Genomic DNA, 19,804 nt, shown 5'->3' with positions numbered 1-19,804 from the left:
CTCACACTGTCACCGTGAAACGGCACTTTACATGTGACCGACTGTGATTGGACACAGCCGATCACATGGGTAAAGAGCCAAGTCATTGGCTCTTTACCAAGATCAGGGTCGAGCCATGTCCTAGGAACACAGCGTGGCCACGATCGCCGCACTGCGCCCCCCGCGGGCGAGTCATTTGAATGTGGGCGGGCGGCAAGTGGTTAAGCTTGGGTTTAATTGTTATTTCTTTATGTCATTTTACATATTATTAATTTATTTTATATATTCATGATGATTTTTAGTTAGTTGTGTATTTATTTTACATTTATTTATTCATATAATATTACTGTGTTTTTTTTTTTTTTTTTGAGCAGAAAACCGGGCAAATGTGCACAAAAATGCGCTAAATGACACATTTCAGTCAATTTCTATGGGAATAAAAATGTGAAAATCTGCCTAATTTGAGCTACAAAAAAAGCTCCAGAACTTTTTCCAGCTTTAGGTGACTTGTAGGGAGATGTGAGCCATCTTCATAGAGAATCATTGATTTTTTTCTCCTCCGGCATTATGAAGCTTAAGCTACAAAACGCGGAGGTGTGAATGGGGCCCATTCACGTCGGTGTGAACAAAGTGTAAATATAAGCGGGTGGGAGCTCCATCTATAAAGGAATTCTCCTGGAGTCTTTCTTTGTTCTCCCAGTATGGCTCCTCCCCCTGGATGTCTATTCTAGGACTCCCCTGACATGGTAAACACAGGTGGAGGAGTTATTAGGGAATGTGCACCCAGGGAACATCCTGACACCTCGTACACAGTTCGGATCCCCGAGGAAGTCTCAGATTAGCCCGGTGTTATTAATATGGAATCCTCCAGGTGACCCCCCTAGAGAGATCAGATTACACCTTCACTCTCCCCCCCATGTCACACACAGGTGTCACCTGTCTGACACTCTGACACAGCGCCCGCAAACCATCACTCCTCATTAATGATCATAACCGCCCCGCCCACTTTATGACAGTCCATTCTCACTGCTATTAATGACAGATTGGAACCCAACCAATGAATGGGGGGCAGCCTGCTACGTCACCTCTTCCGGAGACTGAGTGTTGACGGATATAGCGGGCGTCCAATCAGCTGCAAGGAACCGAACGCTTGGAGTTATTTATACGCCCCTCCCAGCAGGTTTCTCATGGATTGACGTGCTTTTCGTCCTATCATGTTGGAGAGTAGGCGGGGCAGGAAGGGGAGGGGGCGGTTGCCCGGCTGTAGCAGTACGCGCAGGTCGGAGACAGCGGCATGGCGGAAGACGAGAGTGATCAGGAGTCGGAGAGGCTGGTGGAGGAGCTGGAAGCCATAGTAGACGAGGAGCTGAGAGGGATACAAGTGGGCGAGCAGCGCTGCCGGGAATACTGCCGCCGATTCTGTGAGGTGAGAGGAGCGCAGACTGCAGAGAGAGCGGAGTACACAGAGACTGTGCGCCGGGGAATGGCCTGAGTCTGCTCACTGCCTACACTGGGTTACATAGTGCCCTGCCTCCCCCCTCCACTACATAGTGCCCTGCCTGCCCCCCCCCCCTGCTACATAGTGCTCTGCCTCCCCCCCTCCACTACATAGTGCCCTGCCTGCCCCCCCCCCCTGCTACATAGTGCCCTGCCTCCCCCTCCTCCACTACATAGTGCCCTGCCTGCCTCTCCCCCCCCCCTCCACTACATAGTGCCCTGCCTGCCCCCCCCCCCCTGCTACATAGTGCCCTGCCTCCCCCTCCTCCATTACATAGTGCCCTGCCTGCCTCTCCCCCCCCCTGCTACATAGTGCCCTGCCTCTCTCCCCCCCCCTCCACTACATAGTGCCCTGCCTCTCTCCCCCCCCCTCCACTACATAGTGCCCTGCCTCCCCCCCTCTGCTACATAGTGCCCTGCCTCCCCCCCTCCACTACATAGTGCCCTGCCTCCCCCCCTCCACTACATAGTGCCCTGCCTCCCCCCTCCACTACATAGTGCTCTGCCTCCCCCCCCTCCACTACATAGTGCCCTGCCTGCCCCCCCCCCCTGCTACATAGTGCCCTGCCTCCCCCTCCTCCATTACATAGTGCCCTGCCTGCCTCTCCCCCCCCCCTCCACTACATAGTGCCCTGCCTGCCCCCCCCCTGCTACATAGTGCCCTGCCTCTCTCCCCCCCCTCCACTACATAGTGCCCTGCCTCCCCCCCTCTGCTACATAGTGCCCTGCCTCCCCCCCTCCACTACATAGTGCCCTGCCTCCCCCCCTCCACTACATAGTGCCCTGCCTCCCCCCTCCACTACATAGTGCTCTGCCTCCCCCCCCTCCACTACATAGTGCTCTGCCTCCCCCCCCTCCACTACATAGTGCCCTGTCTTCCCCCCTCCACTACATAGTGCCCTGCCTCCCCCCTCCTCCACTACATAGTGCCCTGCCTCCCCCCCCCTCCACTACATAGTGCCCTGCCTCCCCCCTCCACTACATAGTGCCCTGCCTCCCCCCCTCCACTACATAGTGCCCTGCCTCCCCCCCTCCACTACATAGTGCCCTGCCTCCCCCCCCCCTCCACTACATAGTGCCCTGTCTTCCCCCCTCCACTACATAGTGCCCTGCCTCCCCCCCCTCCACTACATAGTGCCCTGCCTGCCCCCCCCCCTGCTACATAGTGCTCTGCCTCCCCCCCTCCACTACATAGTGCCCTGCCTCCCCCCTCCTCCACTACATAGTGCCCTGCCTGCCCCCCCCCCCCCTGCTACATAGTGCCCTGCCTCCCCCTCCTCCATTACATAGTGCCCTGCCTGCCTCTCCCCCCCCCCCCCTCCACTACATAGTGCCCTGCCTGCCCCCCCCCCTGCTACATAGTGCCCTGCCTCTCTCCCCCCCCTCTGCTACATAGTGCCCTGCCTCCCCCCCTCTGCTACATAGTGCCCTGCCTCCCCCCCTCCACTACATAGTGCCCTGCCTCCCCCCCTCCACTACATAGTGCCCTGCCTCCCCCCTCCACTACATAGTGCTCTGCCTCCCCCCCCCCCCCTCCACTACATAGTGCCCTGTCTTCCCCCCTCCACTACATAGTGCCCTGCCTCCCCCCTCCTCCACTACATAGTGCCCTGCCTCCCCCCCCCTCCACTACATAGTGCCCTGCCTCCCCCCTCCACTACATAGTGCCCTGCCTCCCCCCTCCACTACATAGTGCCCTGCCTCCCCCCTCCACTACATAGTGCCCTGCCTCCCCCCCTCCACTACATAGTGCCCTGCCTCCCCCCCCCCTCCACTACATAGTGCCCTGTCTTCCCCCCTCCACTACATAGTGCCCTGCCTCCCCCCCTCCACTACATAGTGCCCTGCCTCCCCCCTCCTCCACTACATAGTGCCCTGCCTCCCCCCTCCACTACATAGTGCCCTGCCTCCCCCCTCCACTACATAGTGCCCTGCCTCCCCCCTCCACTACATAGTGCCCTGCCTCCCCCCTCCACTACATAGTGCCCTGCCTGCCTCCCCCCCCCCTCCACTACATGGTGCCCTGCCTGCCTCTCCCCCCCTCGCTACATAGTGCCCTGCCTGCCTCTCCCCCCTCCACTACATAGTGCCATAGTGCCCTGCCTGCCTCTCCCCCCCCTCCGCTACATAGTGCCCTGCCTGCCTCTCCCCCCTCCTCCACTACATAGTGCTCTGCCTGCCTCTCCCCCCTCCGCTACATAGTGCCCTGCCTGCCTCCCCCCCCCCCCTCCACTACATAGTGCCCTGCCTGCCTCTCCCCCCCCCCTCCACTACATAGTGCCCTGCCTGCCTCTCCCCCCCTCCACTACATAGTGCCCTGCCTGCCTCTCCCCCCCCCCACTACATAGTGCCCGGCCTGCCTCTCCCTCCTCCACTACATAGTGCCCTGCCTGCCTCTCCCCCCCTCCACTACATAGTGCCCTGCCTGCCCCCCCCCCTCCACTACATAGTGCCCTGCCTGCCCCCCCCCACTACATAGTGCCCTGCCTGCCCCACCCCCCCTCCACTACATAGTGCCCTGCCTGCCTCCCCCCCCTCCACTACATAGTGCCCTGCCTGCCTCCCCCCCCTCCACTACATAGTGCCCTGCCTGCCTCTCCCCCCCCCCTCCACTACATAGTGCCCTGCCTGCCTCTCCCCCCCCCCCCTCCACTACATAGTGCCCTGCCTGCCTCTCCCCCCCCCCTCCACTACATAGTGCCCTGCCTGCCTCTCCCCCCCCCTCCACTAAATAGTGCCCTGCCTGCCTCTCCCTTCTCCACTATATAGTGCCCTGCCTGCCTCTTCCCCCCCCCTCCACTACATAGTGCCCTGCCTGCCTCTCCCCCCCCCTCCACTACATAGTGCCCTGCCTGCCTCTCCCCCCCCCCCCTCCACTACATAGTGCCCTGCCTGCCTCCCCCCCTCCACTACATAGTGCCCTGCCTGCCTCCCCCCCCTCCACTACATAGTGCCCTGCCTGCCTCCCCCCCCTCCACTACATAGTGCCCTGCCTGCCTCCCCCCTCCACTACATAGTGCCCTGCCTGCCTCTCCCCCCCTCCTCTACATAGTGCCCTGCCTGCCTCTCTCCCCCCCTCCACTACATAGTGCCTTGCCTGCCTCTCCCCCCCCCCCCCCCTCCACTACATAGTGCCCTGCCTTCCTCTCCCCCCCCCCTCCACTACATAGTGCCCTGCCTGCCTCCCCCCCCTCCACTACATAGTGCCCTGCCTGCCTCCCCCCCCCTCCACTACATAGTGCCCTGCCTGCCTCCCCCCCCTCCACTACATAGTGCCCTGCCTGCCTCCCCCCCCTCCACTACATAGTGCCCTGCCTGCCTCCCCCCCCCCTCCACTACATAGTGCCCTGCCTGCCTCCCCCCTCCACTACATAGTGCCCTGCCTGCCTCTCCCCCCCTCCACTACATAGTGCCCTGCCTGCCTCTCTCCCCCCCTCCACTATATAGTGCCCTGCCTGCCTATCCCCCCCCTCCACTACTTAGTGCCCTGCCTGCCCTCCATTACATAGTGCCCTGCCTGCTTACATTCTTCTCTCTTGAACATGATCATACCCATCACTGTCTGCTGACACTGAGCTCCTACCTGACTCATCCACCTACCTGCTCAGATCTGATCACCTCACTGTCCTGTGTATGTCCCATGTCCACCTTCCTCCTATCTGGGATCACCTATCTGACCTGATCACTCTGTCTTGTATGCCAATATGTCCCTCTACCCTTTGATACCTCACTACTGTTCTGTCCTGTGTCATCTCTCTGACCCACATTCATTCTATCCTTCCTTCTGACCTGACCACCTTCTCCTGGCTGTCACCAATCTGACGTGAACACCCTTTACCATCCTCTTTCTCCTAAAAGGTGGCCACCTATCTCGTCTCAGGAGTCCACCATGATATAAGTGCCCCTGCCTGCTGACCTCACTTTCCCATTCTTCTAATATTTTCTGATGCTTGACTTCTTTTCTGTGTGAGGTCACTTTTCTGATCCAGGCACTGACCTCTCTTTCACTCAGCTGCTCTCGGATACCGGACAACCCTTCACTGACTGATGTCACCTAAATGATCTGAAAACTGTTTGTTCTGTGTGGTGACCTAGCCACTTACCTGCTCATCTAGCTGCCCTTCTTCTGTGTTTTGTCACCCACCAAGCCCGAGCACACCCTGTCCTGCAAGCTAACCTAATGGTCCCTCTCCTAATACTTGATACCGCACTACCACTCGTGTCACCCATCTAACCTGAGCACTCCCTGTCCTATATGCTGACCTGTCCACCTACTACTGATACCCGACCATCTTCCCTTGTCTGTCATCTGTCCACCTACTACTGATACCTGACCATCTTCCCCTGTCTGATGTCACCTGTCCACCTACTACTGATACCCGACCATCTTCCCCTGTCTGATGTCACCCCTGGTACTGATACCCGACCATCTTCCCCTGTCTGATGTCACCTGTCCACCTGGTACTGATACCTGACCATCTTCCCCTGTCTGATGTCACCTGTCCACCTACTACTGATACCTGACCATCTTCCCCTGTCTGATGTCACCTGTCCACCTACTACTGATACCCGACCATCTTCCCCTGTCTGATGTCACCTGTCCACCTACTACTGATACCCGACCATCTTTCCCTGTCTGATGTCACCTGTCCACCTACACTGATACCTGACCATCTTCCCCTGTCTGATGTCACCTGTCCACCTACTACTGATACCCGACCATCTTCCCCTGTCTGATGTCACCTGGTACTGATACCCCGACCATCTTCCCCTGTCTGATGTCACCTGTCCACCTGGTACTGATACCTGACCATCTTCCCCTGTCTGATGTCACCTGTCCACCTACTACTGATACCTGACCATCTTCCCCTGTCTGATGTCACCTGTCCACCTACTACTGATACCTGACCATCTTCCCCTGTCTGATGTCACCTGTCCACCTACTACTGATACCCGACCATCTTCCCCTGTCTGATGTCACCCCTGGTACTGATACCCGACCATCTTCCCCTGTCTGATGTCACCTGTCCACCTGGTACTGATACCTGACCATCTTCCCCTGTCTGATGTCACCAGTCCACCTACTACTGATACCCGACCATCTTCCCCTGTCTGATGTCACCTGTCCACCTACTACTGATACCCGACCATCTTCCCCTGTCTGATGTCACCAGTCCACCTGGTACTGATACCTGACCATCCTACCTTGTCTGATGTCACCTGTCCACCTACTACTGATACCTGACCATCTTCCCCTGTCTGATGTCACCTGTCCACCTACTACTGATACCCGACCATCTTCCCCTGTCATGTCACCTGTCCACCTACACTGATACCTGACCATCTTCCCCTGTCTCATGTCACCTGTCCACCTGGTACTGATACCCGACCATCTTCCCCTGTCATGTCACCTGCCCACCTACTATTCATACCTGATCATCTTCCGTTGTCTCATCTCACCTGTCTACCTACTACTGACACCTGTCCATCTTCTCTTGTCTGATGTCACTTTTATTTTCTGCTGACCTGTCCACCTACTACTTATACCTGATCATCTTTTCTTGTCTGATGTCCCCATCTAAACTGAGCACACTCTGTCCTATCTGCTGACCTGCATTAAATTTGCGTGCATGGCACCATTATCGGTGTCTTTCTCTCTCATTGGCAAAAGCACCATTCTCGGCCGGTATGTTTCGATGGCCGAAACTTTGGTGCATCTCTAGTGATAGTTGTTCTATCAAGATTTATCACATGTAATGGGTTCCAACTGGATTGAGCACAAAGGATGAATTGGATTTTTGGCTTAAATATAAATGTAAGCACTTCTGAATGAGGAGTTCTTAAATCTAGACAAACTTTACATGGTAAATATGCTGGGCAAACAAATGTCCCTTCTAAAGCATGTTTTAAGCTCAAAGTAGATCTAAACTAACTCGAAACCCACTCGCAGCCACCTTTTTAAAACTAACCTGTCTAACCCTGTAAAGAAGAAATCGCTATACCTACCTTTTCTGCAGCCGATCTCCAGCGGCGGATGCTGTGTGCAGGAGAGAACCCACAATGGCTGGTAAGTGACGTCATCAATAGAGTCACTATGGGGCTGTCTCTCCTGCACACGCCTTCACACAGAAGCTGCCACTGACAGCTCAGCGTGGGACCGGGCCGACTGCAGAAAAGATATGTATAGCGATTTTTGCTTTACAGATTAGATAGATTAGTCTTAGAATGTGGCTGCGGGTAGAGTTTGTTTTTGGCTCAATTTCTACTTTAATAAAACAATAATGGCTGACTATAAATAATCTGCCTATGATAGTTCATAGTAACTGAGAACCTCTTGGATTGGCGATGATGGCTTTTTTTTGTTCTAATGTTTCTTTGCAATCTGTATAGACCCCTGTGGTTAGCTCGGTGTACCCTGTAAGGCACTATTTGATGTTTTTTTGGTACATAATTATAGGGCATAAATGTGGAAATGTTGAGTACATATCATTTATACGTGTTGTAAAATACAGTTGTGCTCCAAAGTTTGCATGCCCTTGGAGAATTGGTAATATACAGTATGTACCATTTTTAAAGAAAACATGAGTGAGCGGGCAAAGCATATTTCTTTTGTTTCTCATGGGATTCATATTGTGTAACTGTAGGTCATAACAGAATGGCACAATCATAAAACAAAACATGGCAATAGGTAAACAAATGAAATGACCCCTTTTCAAAAATTTGCATACCCTGCATGCATGCATGTATTCTTTTGAAATAGTTGTCTGTAAGGGCTCAAATTCTTGCCGGTGTTATAGTTGCCCTTCGTCTTGGCAAAATGCCTCCAGGTCATGCAAAATCTTTGGTCATCTTGCATGAACCACACGTTTGAAATCTCCCGAGAGTGGCTTGATGAAATTAAAGCGGATTTCCGGCCTCAAACAACTTTGCACCATCCGCTTGCTTTTTTTTTACCTGAAAAAGAATTGAATAGTTTAAATTTTTTTTTGATTCACTTACCTTGTTTTTAAAGAAAATATACTTACCTTACTTCCTCTTTCTCCCTCTGCGGCCGCGGCCCGCGCCGTCTCTTCCTGCTTGCATTGACTCCTGGGAGATGAGCATCATCGCTTCCAGGAGTCAATGCGCCTTAACCGGCCCTGCTCGTCACTTCCGTGACTTCAGTGACGAGCAGGGCATTCTGGGACTCCGACGTCACCGAAGAGGACACCAAAGAGGGCGCTCTGGCTTCAGCTGCCCACACCTGAGATGGCAGCGCTGGGTAAGACATTTTCAAGGTAAGTATTTCTTCTAAAAGGTGAGTGAAACGGGGGACAGTTCAGAGGCTATCGTTGCTGAAATGCACTAGCCCTGACTGGCCCGGATGTATTTTTAGCTACAAAATGTGATGGCTTTAAGTTCAGCAGACTGTGATGGCTTTAAGTTCAGGAGACTGTGATGGCTTTAAGTTCAGGAGACTGTGATGGCTTTAAGTTTAGGAGACTGTGATGGCTTTAAGTTTAGGAGACTGTGATGGCTTTAAGTTTAGGAGACTGTGATGGCTTTAAGTTTAGGAGACTGTGATGGCTTTAAGTTTAGGAGACTGTGATGGCTTTAAGTTTAGGAGACTGTGATGGCTTTAAGTTTAGGAGACTGTGATGGCTTTAAGTTTAGGAGACTGTGATGGCTTTAAGTTTAGGAGACTGTGATGGCTTTAAGTTTAGGAGACTGCGATGGCTTTAAGTTTAGGAGACTGCGATGGCTTTAAGTTTAGGAGACTGCGATGGCTTTAAGTTTAGGAGACTGCGATGGCTTTAAGTTTAGGAGACTGCGATGGCTTTAAGTTTAGGAGACTGCGATGGCTTTAAGTTTAGGAGACTGCGTGATGGCTTTAAGTTTAGGAGACTGCGATGGCTTTAAGTTTAGGAGACTGCGTGATGGCTTTAAGTTTAGGAGACTGCGTGATGGCTTTAAGTTTAGGAGACTGCGTGATGGCTTTAAGTTTAGGAGACTGTGTGATGGCTTTAAGTTTAGGAGACTGTGTGATGGCTTTAAGTTTAGGAGACTGTGTGATGGCTTTAAGTTCAGGAGACTGTGATGGCCACTCCAGAACCTTCACCTTTTTTCTGCTGTAACCACTGGAAGGTCAACCTGGCCTTGTGCTTAGGGTCATTGTTGTGCTGCGAAGTAAAAAAACATCCAATGTGGAGCTTTCATGCAGAAGAATGAAAATTGTCTGCCAGTGTTTTCTGATAACATGTTGCATTCATTTTGTCATCTGTTTTCACAAGATTTCCTGTGCCTTTAGAGCTCACACACCCTCAAAACATTAGCGAGCCACCACCATGCTTCATAGTGGGGATGGTATTGTCGCTATAGGCCTTGTTGACCTCTCTCCAAATATAGCACTTATGGTTGTGACCATAAAGCTCTATTTTGGTCTCATCGCTCCAGCTTACAGTGTGCCAGACGCTGTAAGGCGTGTCAAGGTGTTGTCAGGCATATTGTAACCAGGCTTTTTTTTTTTTGTAGCATTTGTACACTGAAGGCTTCTTTCTGACAACTCAACCATGCAGCTCATTTTAGGTATTGTCGTACTGTGTCCCTTGAAACAACCACACAGTCTTTTTTTTTTTCCAGAGGTATTTTCACTTTTTTCTGCTGTATTTCTCCTGAGGTTACCTTTGGGTTTTTCTTTGTAGCTCAAACATGTCTGGCAGTTGTGACTGCAATCTTTCTTGGTATACCTGACCTTGGCTTGGTATTAAGAGATCCCCAAATTTTCAATTTCTTAATAACTGATTTAACAGTACTGACTGGCATATTCATGGCTATGGATATCTTTTTATATCATTTTCCATCTTATAGAGTTCCATTACCTTGTTACACAGGTCTTTTGACAGTTCTTTTCTGCTCACTGTGGCTCAGTATCTAGTCTGCTCGGTGCATTCACGTAAAAACCAACAAACTCATTGACTATTAGTACACAGACACTAATTGATGTGGGAAATGAACCTTTAATTGCCAATTTTAACCTGTGTGTGTCACCTTGTGTGTCTGTACTAAGGCCAAACATTTCAGGGAATAGAAACTTTTGATCAGAGCTATTTGGGTGATTTTTGTTATGATTTAAAAAGAAGCCAAACCACTATGTGATAAATGGCTTTATATGAATATTATCCTTAAATAAAAGACAGTTTTTTGGCAATGATCAGTCATGTTTTTAATATCCATGCCAAAATTTCACGATTTCTGCCAGGGTATGCAAACTTTTGAACACAACTTTAAGTGCATAAATACTGCACTCCTATGTACAATTTTAGATTTTTGCTTTACGGCTCTGTACTCTTCGCTGTATTGCTGAGCTGTGTGCATTGTTCCAGAGACAATGCTTCTATATCCAGATCAGGAGAAAATGTAGTTTTATTTTTCTCCCATGTGCAAGAGACCTAAGGTTCGGTTTAAAAAAAAAACAAACTGGTATTTAAAGCAGGAACTTTTGATCCATTCATTAATGATCAGTTAAATTTTTACGGCTGTGTCATGTGGATGAGGCCTAAAAGTAGAACCAAAGTCTAAAAATATACTGATCAGACTGGCTCTTCATTGCTGAACAGACAAGAAGTCTCTTCCGCAATAAAATAAACCTACCTGCCAGCCTGTGGTCTGTACATGTCAGCAATAGTACTTTTTTTGTCAGGATGACTGCACCCCTGTGTGGGAAAGACCTCATCCCACACAGGCCAATCAAGAAGACTAAAGATCGGCACCTGGAAGAAGATGCCAGTGAGGGACCTCCTATGGTAGGGGTCAGTCCATTGAAGCAGAGGTAAATATTTTGGCCTTTTTTCCACTTTAACATTGAGCCACTGACTTGGAATGGGTATGTAGATAAAGATGTAGGACTTTTGTCTTTCATGAACTGTATTCTTACTGATGTGATCATCAATGACATCAGACACTTGAGGTCTTAAAAGTTCAGTTGAGAGCTGACATAAGCAAACTGACACCTGACAGTTATTACCAAAGTGGTTCCTTGAATGGAACATTTTGAGTTGAACCTGTGGGTTTTTTTTGTGCTTTAAAATTACTTTCAGTGGAACTAAAGTCCACAGTGTTAACCTCCTCTTCAACATTCTGATGTCATTGAGGTCCCTTGCCGACGTGGTATCTTCTTCCTGGTGTTTTCCCGGTGTTGGGTCTTTGTTGACCTCTGCCATCCCAAACCAGAGCCATTTGTCTTTGATCTTGGAACACACTTGTTGGTGATTCTGATTATTCTGCACGCTGCCTTTTACATATACAAAGTTTGATGTAAGAAAATGTCATTAATGAGAAGTTACTCCTATACCCCTGGATGACGTCCTATTGGACGAAACACATCGGGTGAAGCTACAGCAGTGACGTCATTATGCCCACCGGGGAGCTGATCGTGTTTATCGGTTTTCCATGCAATTTCCTACCTGCCTTTTTATGTGAGTACGGTAGTTTTTACTTTAATAAATGGTGGAATTTCTATACTACTACACTATAAGACCCTCCTTTGCCTTTCTCCCTTCATGAGCTTCATCTGTGGACTGCCCTGGCTATTTGGAAACCCCTTTCCTGAGTCCTGGATTATGCTTTGCATCCCAGAGGGATATCTCCCAAAAAGTGAATAGGTGTAAAATAGGGGTGCGCTGATATAAATGATAGCTGCAACCTGAACTGTGCCTTAGTGAAAATAGTGTGTAAAATAGGTGCGCTAACAATGAATGAATAAATGAATATATCAACACAGTGATAAATAACAATCTTAAATATGGTGATATTCCAAGTGAGTAAATAAAATAAATAAATCAAATGTCCAAAAGAAATCAAAAGTGACAAGTGATGAAACGTTGTGATCCTTGACTTATTAAATACAAAAACTCATATGGTGATGTGAATTCAAAAGTCCACAAAAACTCTTCACCAAAATGTTGAAAAGGTAAAGTAAGTTGCCAGTGCTCTGTGATTGAAGATCCCGCCACCACCACACTATCCTTCTTACCAGATGAATGAATTAGGAAGGCAGAGAAAACTCTGATGATAGTGTTGGGGAGAAGAAAATAATCAATTAATCCACCCTGTGATATGGTGCAGGATTAGCCTCTTACCAAATGGCAGATGGAATCAGCACAGAGAATATGGAGCAGACAATGCCTCTTCACTGTATCTGTAACTGGCAGCTGTGTTTCACTTTCACTAAGAATCCGTCCTCCTATTAGCTCTCCAAGATGAGCATTATGGTGATAGAAAATAAACGGACCATAGTGTAATATCCCCGAGGTAAATTTATTCAAAATAAAGTGTTGCACTTACATTAGGGATGGAAACATTTGCGGCAGTACAGAAACGATACACCTGACTCGGCTGCAGACCGAGCGGTGTTGGACGTTCGTGGCGGCGCGACACGCCTCCTCTCTAACGACGTTTCTTCCAAACGGGCTTCTGCTGAGCCCTCCTATCTCAGCAGAAGCCCGTTTGGAAGAAACGTCGTTAGAGAGGAGGCGTGTCGCGCCGCCACGAACGTCCAACACCGCTCGGTCTGCAGCCGAGTCAGGTGTATCGTTTCTGTACTGCCGCAAATGTTTCCATCCCTAATGTAAGTGCAACACTTTATTTTGAATAAATTTACCTCGGGGATATTACACTATGGTCCGTTTATTTTCTATCACCATAATGCTCATCTTGGAGAGCTAATAGGAGGACGGATTCTTAGTGAAAGTGAAACACAGCTGCCAGTTACAGATACAGTGAAGAGGCATTGTCTGCTCCATATTCTCTGTGCTGATTCCATCTGCCATTTGGTAAGAGGCTAATCCTGCACCATATCACAGGGTGGATTAATTGATTATTTTCTTCTCCCCAACACTATCATCAGAGTTTTCTCTGCCTTCCTAATTCATTCATCTGGTAAGAAGGATAGTGTGGTGGTGGCGGGATCTTCAATCACAGAGCACTGGCAACTTACTTTACCTTTTCAACATTTTGGTGAAGAGTTTTTGTGGACTTTTGAATTCACATCACCATATGAGTTTTTGTATTTAATAAGTCAAGGATCACAACGTTTCATCACTTGTCACTTTTGATTTCTTTTGGACATTTGATTTATTTATTTTATTTACTCACTTGGAATATCACCATATTTAAGATTGTTATTTATCACTGTGTTGATATATTCATTTATTCATTCATTGTTAGCGCACCTATTTTACACACTATCTCCCAAAAAGTGCAACCAGACCTCCATCTTTGAGGTCTTACCTGTTGGTAAGCAGCTTGTGAGTGGGGCACGCACCCGGGTGTGGAGTGGTGTATATTCACACTGGATTATTTATTTGATTTTGGTGACTCATGCGTTTGTTAATGGACTGTTTGCACTGTGCACTTTTCTCTCTATAAGAAACTTTCTTTGATGTTTATGAATGTATTTATTTACACGTCTAGACATATTTGTTTAAGCACTATATTTATTATTTAAATAGTTGAAATTTTTTTTTTATTATTGATGCGTTAGTGCTTTGAAAATGCAATACGTTTTTATTTATATTAAGAAGTTACTCACAGCTACCAACCAAATTTAAAGTGGATCTTGACTGCATCCGAGCACCACAAACAAAAAACCCAATTTTAATTAATTGTATTTATTCCAAGCAAACTTCCCCATCCATCCATGTCTGCATTATTGGGTTGAGATTAGGGATGCACCGAAATGAAATTCTTGGCCGAAGCCGAATAATAATGAAATGCTTGGCCGAAGGCCGAATACCGAACGCGGTGTTTCGCATTTTTTCCATTTATTTTGCCAATTTTTAGGGGGCACGTTGATGGGCACATTTTATGTTAAGGGGCACTCTGATGGGCAAAACAAAACATTTAAATCAGATTTGCTCTTAACATAAAATATGCCCATTAGCGTGCCCCTTAACATAAAATATGCCCATCAGAGTGCCCCTTAAAATAAAATATGCTTATCAGCATGTCCCTTAGCATAAAATAAGGGGCACGCTGATGGCCACATTTAATGTCAAGGGAGCACTCTGTTGGGCACATTTTTTTTTTCTTTTTTTTTTTTAAGGGGCACTTTATAGGGCACTCTAATGAGCATGGCAACATACGGCAAAATATGCCAGTCTGCACTCTAATGCTTGTGCAGCTACCGTATTCTCCCCCAAATGTGCGCCACATACCTGAACTGCAGCCAGGTCGGAGCCAAAAGCCGTGAACAGGGGGGCGGGGCGTGCACATAGTGTCACGCTCGCTGGACCGAGTGTGAAGGAGCCGCAGTCAGGAGCAGGGGGCGGGACGCGCGCGTGACGTCACACCCCCTACTCGCGGCCAGACAGGACACAGGCGGCGTGTGAGCAGGGAGCCGGGAGCCGCAATGAGGAAGGGGGCTGAAGGACTCCTAGGTAACAGGCTCGCGGTCCGGGTGGAAGCATCGCGCAGGCCGCCATTTAGTGACCGCCGCTGACATTGTTTGGCACAAATTTATTCGGCCTTTTTACTAATTGGGCCGAACACCGAAAGTGCTATTTTTTCTATTTTCGGCCGAATAATGTTCGGTTGCCGAACATTCGGTGCATCCCTAGTTGAGATATCACTTTGTAAAACACCCCCTAGCATTTCTGTGGCCATCTTGAGTAAGGGTAAATTATTCATGTAGCATTTACTTCCTGGAATCCATCTGCCCTTAGCTCAAGCATGCATGCAGGAGAGTGTGCTTAGCTGAGAAAGCCCCCCTCCTGAAGTTTTCTGGGATTTATGACATCATTTGCCTAGGCAGGAAACTAAGTAAATGAAGAAAAGTAAAAAACTGTTTAAAACAAGCAAATATACTTTCCTATCTACTGCTAGCAGCCTAAGGATTAAAAATAATCAATGTAGATTGGGAGAGTGATGTTCCACTTTTAAAGATCTGTTTAAAAGAAGCAATTTATTGTGCAGCTGCGCAGTGCTGCAAGGCGTGACCGTCAACGTTTATACAACAAACCTGAATCAGCAGGGCACGTTGGCATTACCAAATCACATTATTTGAGTAATAAATAGCAGCTGTTTATGAATAAAAACATGCCGCCATGCGCTCAACGTCTTTGACAGGTTGTAGGTGTTTCACATCATAAAAAAAATAAAATCCATTTTGATGGACTTGCAGTGAGATAGGAAATTCATTAGTAAAGCAAGCCATAGGTGATTCAATTCACTTGATTCCCCCATTAACACTGTCCATGCAGAAGAGGGAGGGGGGAATACCTCCCCCAGCGCTATTCTGTTCTGCTGGTGATGGACCAACTTTGGTGCAATCAGCCTGCCCATAGATGGACTGAATCTCGGGCAGTCCATGCTAAACCAGCCAAGATTTGATCCATCTATGGCCGCTATAAGGAAAGCCGGCTTATGCAATGTGCATCTATGGCTGTCCCCACATAACTAGAAGCTTACTATTTTATTCCATTAACTTATTTTTTTTATACAGGCATACCCCGTTTTACGTACACTCGCTTTATGTACACTCACGAGTATGGACACTGTTTGGTCAGCTTGGCACTACTCCCGGTTTTTAACATTGGCGTCCAGACTTGTATAAAGTGTTCAAAATTTCTACTTGAGTAAAAGTACAAGTGCTCGATCAAAAAGTGACTTGAGTAGAAGTGGAAGTGCTCGCAGAAAAAGTTACTTAAGTAGAAGTACTAAAGTATTCAACATTTTTTTTACTTAAGTATTGCAAGTAGTTTTTTCAAAAAATTTGCTACTTAAGTACTGAAAGTAGAAGTACAAGTACTGTGTTATGTAGTTATTAAAGAAAGAAGTCAAAAGTTTGAACATCATATTGTTTTTTATTATTTCAAATGATTTATTCAAATGATTAACCTAAAGGACAATCACAATTCCTTAGGCTGTAACTTTTTGTAAACAAAAAACAGATAATGTATGTCCCTCCCTTCCCCTTTTAAAGCCAGGGGTGGTCTCCTTCCTGAGCTTCCTCACTCTCACAGCCAGGCAGATCACTTGAAGTTGAAGGGCCAGGGGTGGAAGGTGGTGTTTTTGGTTCGTCCATCTTTTCAGCTGATCAAAAGGCAGAACAGGAGCATGCGCAGTCTTCTTAATCGCGGTTTGATTTGATTTGCTCAATTCATGATGATGTGCCAGGTCAGCTTCATCAAACCTACAACGCTTAAAGTGAAAAATGCATCATAAACTACTAACAAAGTGGCTGTGCTAAAAATGCTAATAAAGTGCCTGCAATTATATATATATTCTTCTTGTATTCAAAATCATTGCCCACAGTATCAAAAATAAAGTGACATGTCTGTGCTAAATGCAGTGCAAATTATTCCCACAATGTAAATTTAATTCATATAAAATATATATGACAATACCACAATAAAATAAGTTGTGATTGTGAATAAGTTAGATGCAAGTTTAAGTGTGTAAACTAAACTTTATAACGAAAAGTCCATAACTGAATTCCAGTGTGCAATCTAAGAATTGCTGTCAGATGCTTCCACCTTTCTTCTGTGATCTGCTCAAGTAAAGTGGTGGACTGGATAGCCTCTCTCTCTGCCTCTCACCTTAGTAGCACTGGCACTGCACTGGTTCAAAAAGCTGTCTATATTATTGTCATTATAAGAACTTGTCAGAACATGCTTCCACCCCCTGTCCTTCACACTTGTAGTGCTCATTTGCTTTGCTCAAGTCAAGTGCCACTGCCAGTGGCCACTGCAGTGCAGGCACAGCCGCACAGGCAGAGGCAGGCCGCAGGAAGCACAGGCACCACCACAACACAACACTTATGGTCCATGGACCATGGATGGTCGGATAATCATCATAGCCGTCAGTCTCACTCTTCTTGGTTCAAAAAAGCCACCCATGACCCGTGTGTATATAATATATTAATATTTTATATTGATTATTTGATTCTCAAATGGCACATTTGCCATGGCAAGGATTAGGCCCTCTCCACGGTCCACCTCACTCACCTCATAGAGAAGAAGATGAGATAACGAAGAAAATGCTCCGAGTCCCGCCGCCCGTGTCACAACTCCTCTCAGTAAGGGCCCTAAGGGGTGGAGTCTGAGTGACACACAACACGCTTAGAGGCGGAGACCTCGAGCGGGAAGATGGCAGCACGGCTTCTCCAGTGCGGTCTTAACTTGATGATCATGACAGTGATTCCGCGGGCCATGGCGCGAGCGAGGCTGTGGGATTGATTAAATTGAGTTGTGCTGCCTACTGCTACACGCTACCTACTACTAAATTGTGAGTCAGTATATTTTATTTCATTTTTATATATAAAAGCGGTATTGTTGAGCACTACTAGCCACTAGATCTCCTGGCTGTCACGTTGTCACATGTTAGGGAATCACAGCGGCTCGGCTCCAGAAGTGGCGGGTGTCCCCGTCATCCTGCCAGGGCCGCCAAGAAGTTCATCACCTAATCTTAAGTTATTAATATCTTATGAGGAGAGGACCTATGAGATTGAGAATTGAAATAATTAAATATATATGGCTTTTTGAACCAGTGCAGTCAGTGCCAGTGCCACCACCATTAAGTGTGTTGGTCGGTCACTCGAGCACTGAAGGAGGTGGAAGCATCTGACAAGTGAAGTGACACTTTAGATTTGCACACTGGAATTCATTTATGGACTTTTCGTTATAGATAGGTTTACACACTTCAACTTGTTGCACGCACCTGACCTAACTTATTTTATAACTTATTTTATTGTGCTTTATTGTCATATTTTATATGAATTGAATTTACTGTTACATTGTGGGAATAATTATTTTCACTGCATTTAGGCTTTAGCACATTCATGTCACTTTATTTTTGATACTGTGTGGAGTGTGGGCACTGGGGGCAACGATGATATTGTATCGATTGCACAGGCACTTTATTCGCACAGCCAAGTTGTGTTTGTTAGTAGTTTCTTGATGCATTTTAAGCGCTGTAGCACAATTTATTTGTTTGTTTCATATTTTCTTTTTATTGGAAAGATTTGGTATAGCAGCTTTTATTATACACAGCCTTTATTTTCGTATGCGCTGATTTACAAATGACATACACATTTTTTTGAGCTTTATGTAACCTGCCATCTACTGTTCTGGCAGTGGTAATTTTTTTTAAAGTAACGAGTAACTATGCAGCACAAAAAAAAAAAAATACTTGAGTAGAAGTATCGAAATCATCGAAAAATGTAGTGAAGTAAAAGTAGAAGTAGGAGAAAAAAATTCTACTCTAGGAAAGTACAGATACCGCATTTCGGTACTTAAGTACAGTACTTAAGTAGTTCTACTTCGTTACTATACATCTCTGTTGGCGTCTATGGGAAATATTGGTCAGTTTGACATGGCACTGCTCCCAAACCATAAGTGACAGGGACACCAAACTTAGGGAGCACCAAGAGGGGACCCAGGACTACAACATATCCTATTATGTAGCCGGTCAGCTTGCCTAGGTGATCTACCATGTCATAGTCCTGGGTCCCCTTAACGTGCTCCCCAAGTTTGATGTCCTTGTCACTTATAATTTGGGAGCAGTGCCGTGTCAAGCTGACCAAGATTTCCTATAGAGTTTGTGTATTTGCATGCATTGAGAAGTGAAAAAAAGGTATTGCTTTATTTTAAGTACATTTTCGTTTTACATAAATGCTCTGGTCTAGGGCTGCCACGACGCGTCGACGTAGTCGACTACGTCGACTACAAAAAATCATCGACATGCGTGAAAGGCGTCGACGCGTCTACACGTGACGTCACACGCACCCTGGCCGGCCGCAGCGCCGCTTGAAGCATTGCCGGCTGGGTGAAATCCCCTTCCCCGGGCTCCTAGTAGTAAGCGGCCCCTTTCAGCTGAGTCCTGTGTTTCCCGGGGACGGATTAGTAGGTGCACAGGATGTGTGGACGGCGCTCCGAGTGTCCTGCTTGAGTCTGAGGGGACCGAGCTCAGTATGTCAGCCCGTGCTGCTCCCATTCCTGCCCCCGGCTGCAGCGGAGCAGCGATGTATCAGGCGGGAGTACAGCAGTCAGCGCCCGGCGCCCAACAAGATGGTGATCAGCCTCCCCAATCCCTTCATCTGGATGAGAACAAGAGTCTACGTACTCCTTATCCGGACCTTCTTGGACCAGGACTTCAGCCTGCAGAAGTTCAATGAGGGGGCCCAACAAGTGAGTGCACATGGCTTTCTTTGTTACCAGCAGTCAGTCCCCACAGCTCCTGGGACATGAGTGGGTGGGCACAGTCCTACATATGAAACATCTAGGGTCTTTCCTACTGACTGGCTGCAGGGAGGGGGGCTTACTAAGTGGTCTGTACTAGGTGGGAGGGCTTA

The 19,804-nt window shown here is 47.7% G+C and overlaps 1 protein-coding gene across 1 annotated transcript in view; it reads left to right on the top strand.

Annotated features, from left to right (window-relative positions):
• Positions 1-1,241: 1,241 nt before the first annotated feature.
• ZNF654 (zinc finger protein 654) overlaps positions 1,242-19,804 on the top strand; it is a 78,974-nt gene continuing 60,411 nt past the window's right edge. Inside the window, exon 1 of the mRNA XM_082244848.1 lies at positions 1,242-1,405. Within this exon, the coding sequence (XP_082100974.1) occupies positions 1,274-1,405 (132 nt within the window). The 5' untranslated portion in view covers positions 1,242-1,273. The remainder of the gene's footprint in view (positions 1,406-19,804) is intronic.

This window comes from Pelophylax lessonae, assembly GCF_965119305.1.
Source record: "Pelophylax lessonae genome assembly, chromosome: 2".
Lineage (NCBI taxonomy): Eukaryota > Metazoa > Chordata > Amphibia > Anura > Ranidae > Pelophylax > Pelophylax lessonae.
The sequence above is the reverse complement of the archived record's forward strand: the minus strand, read 5'-3'. Positions and strand labels throughout refer to the sequence as shown.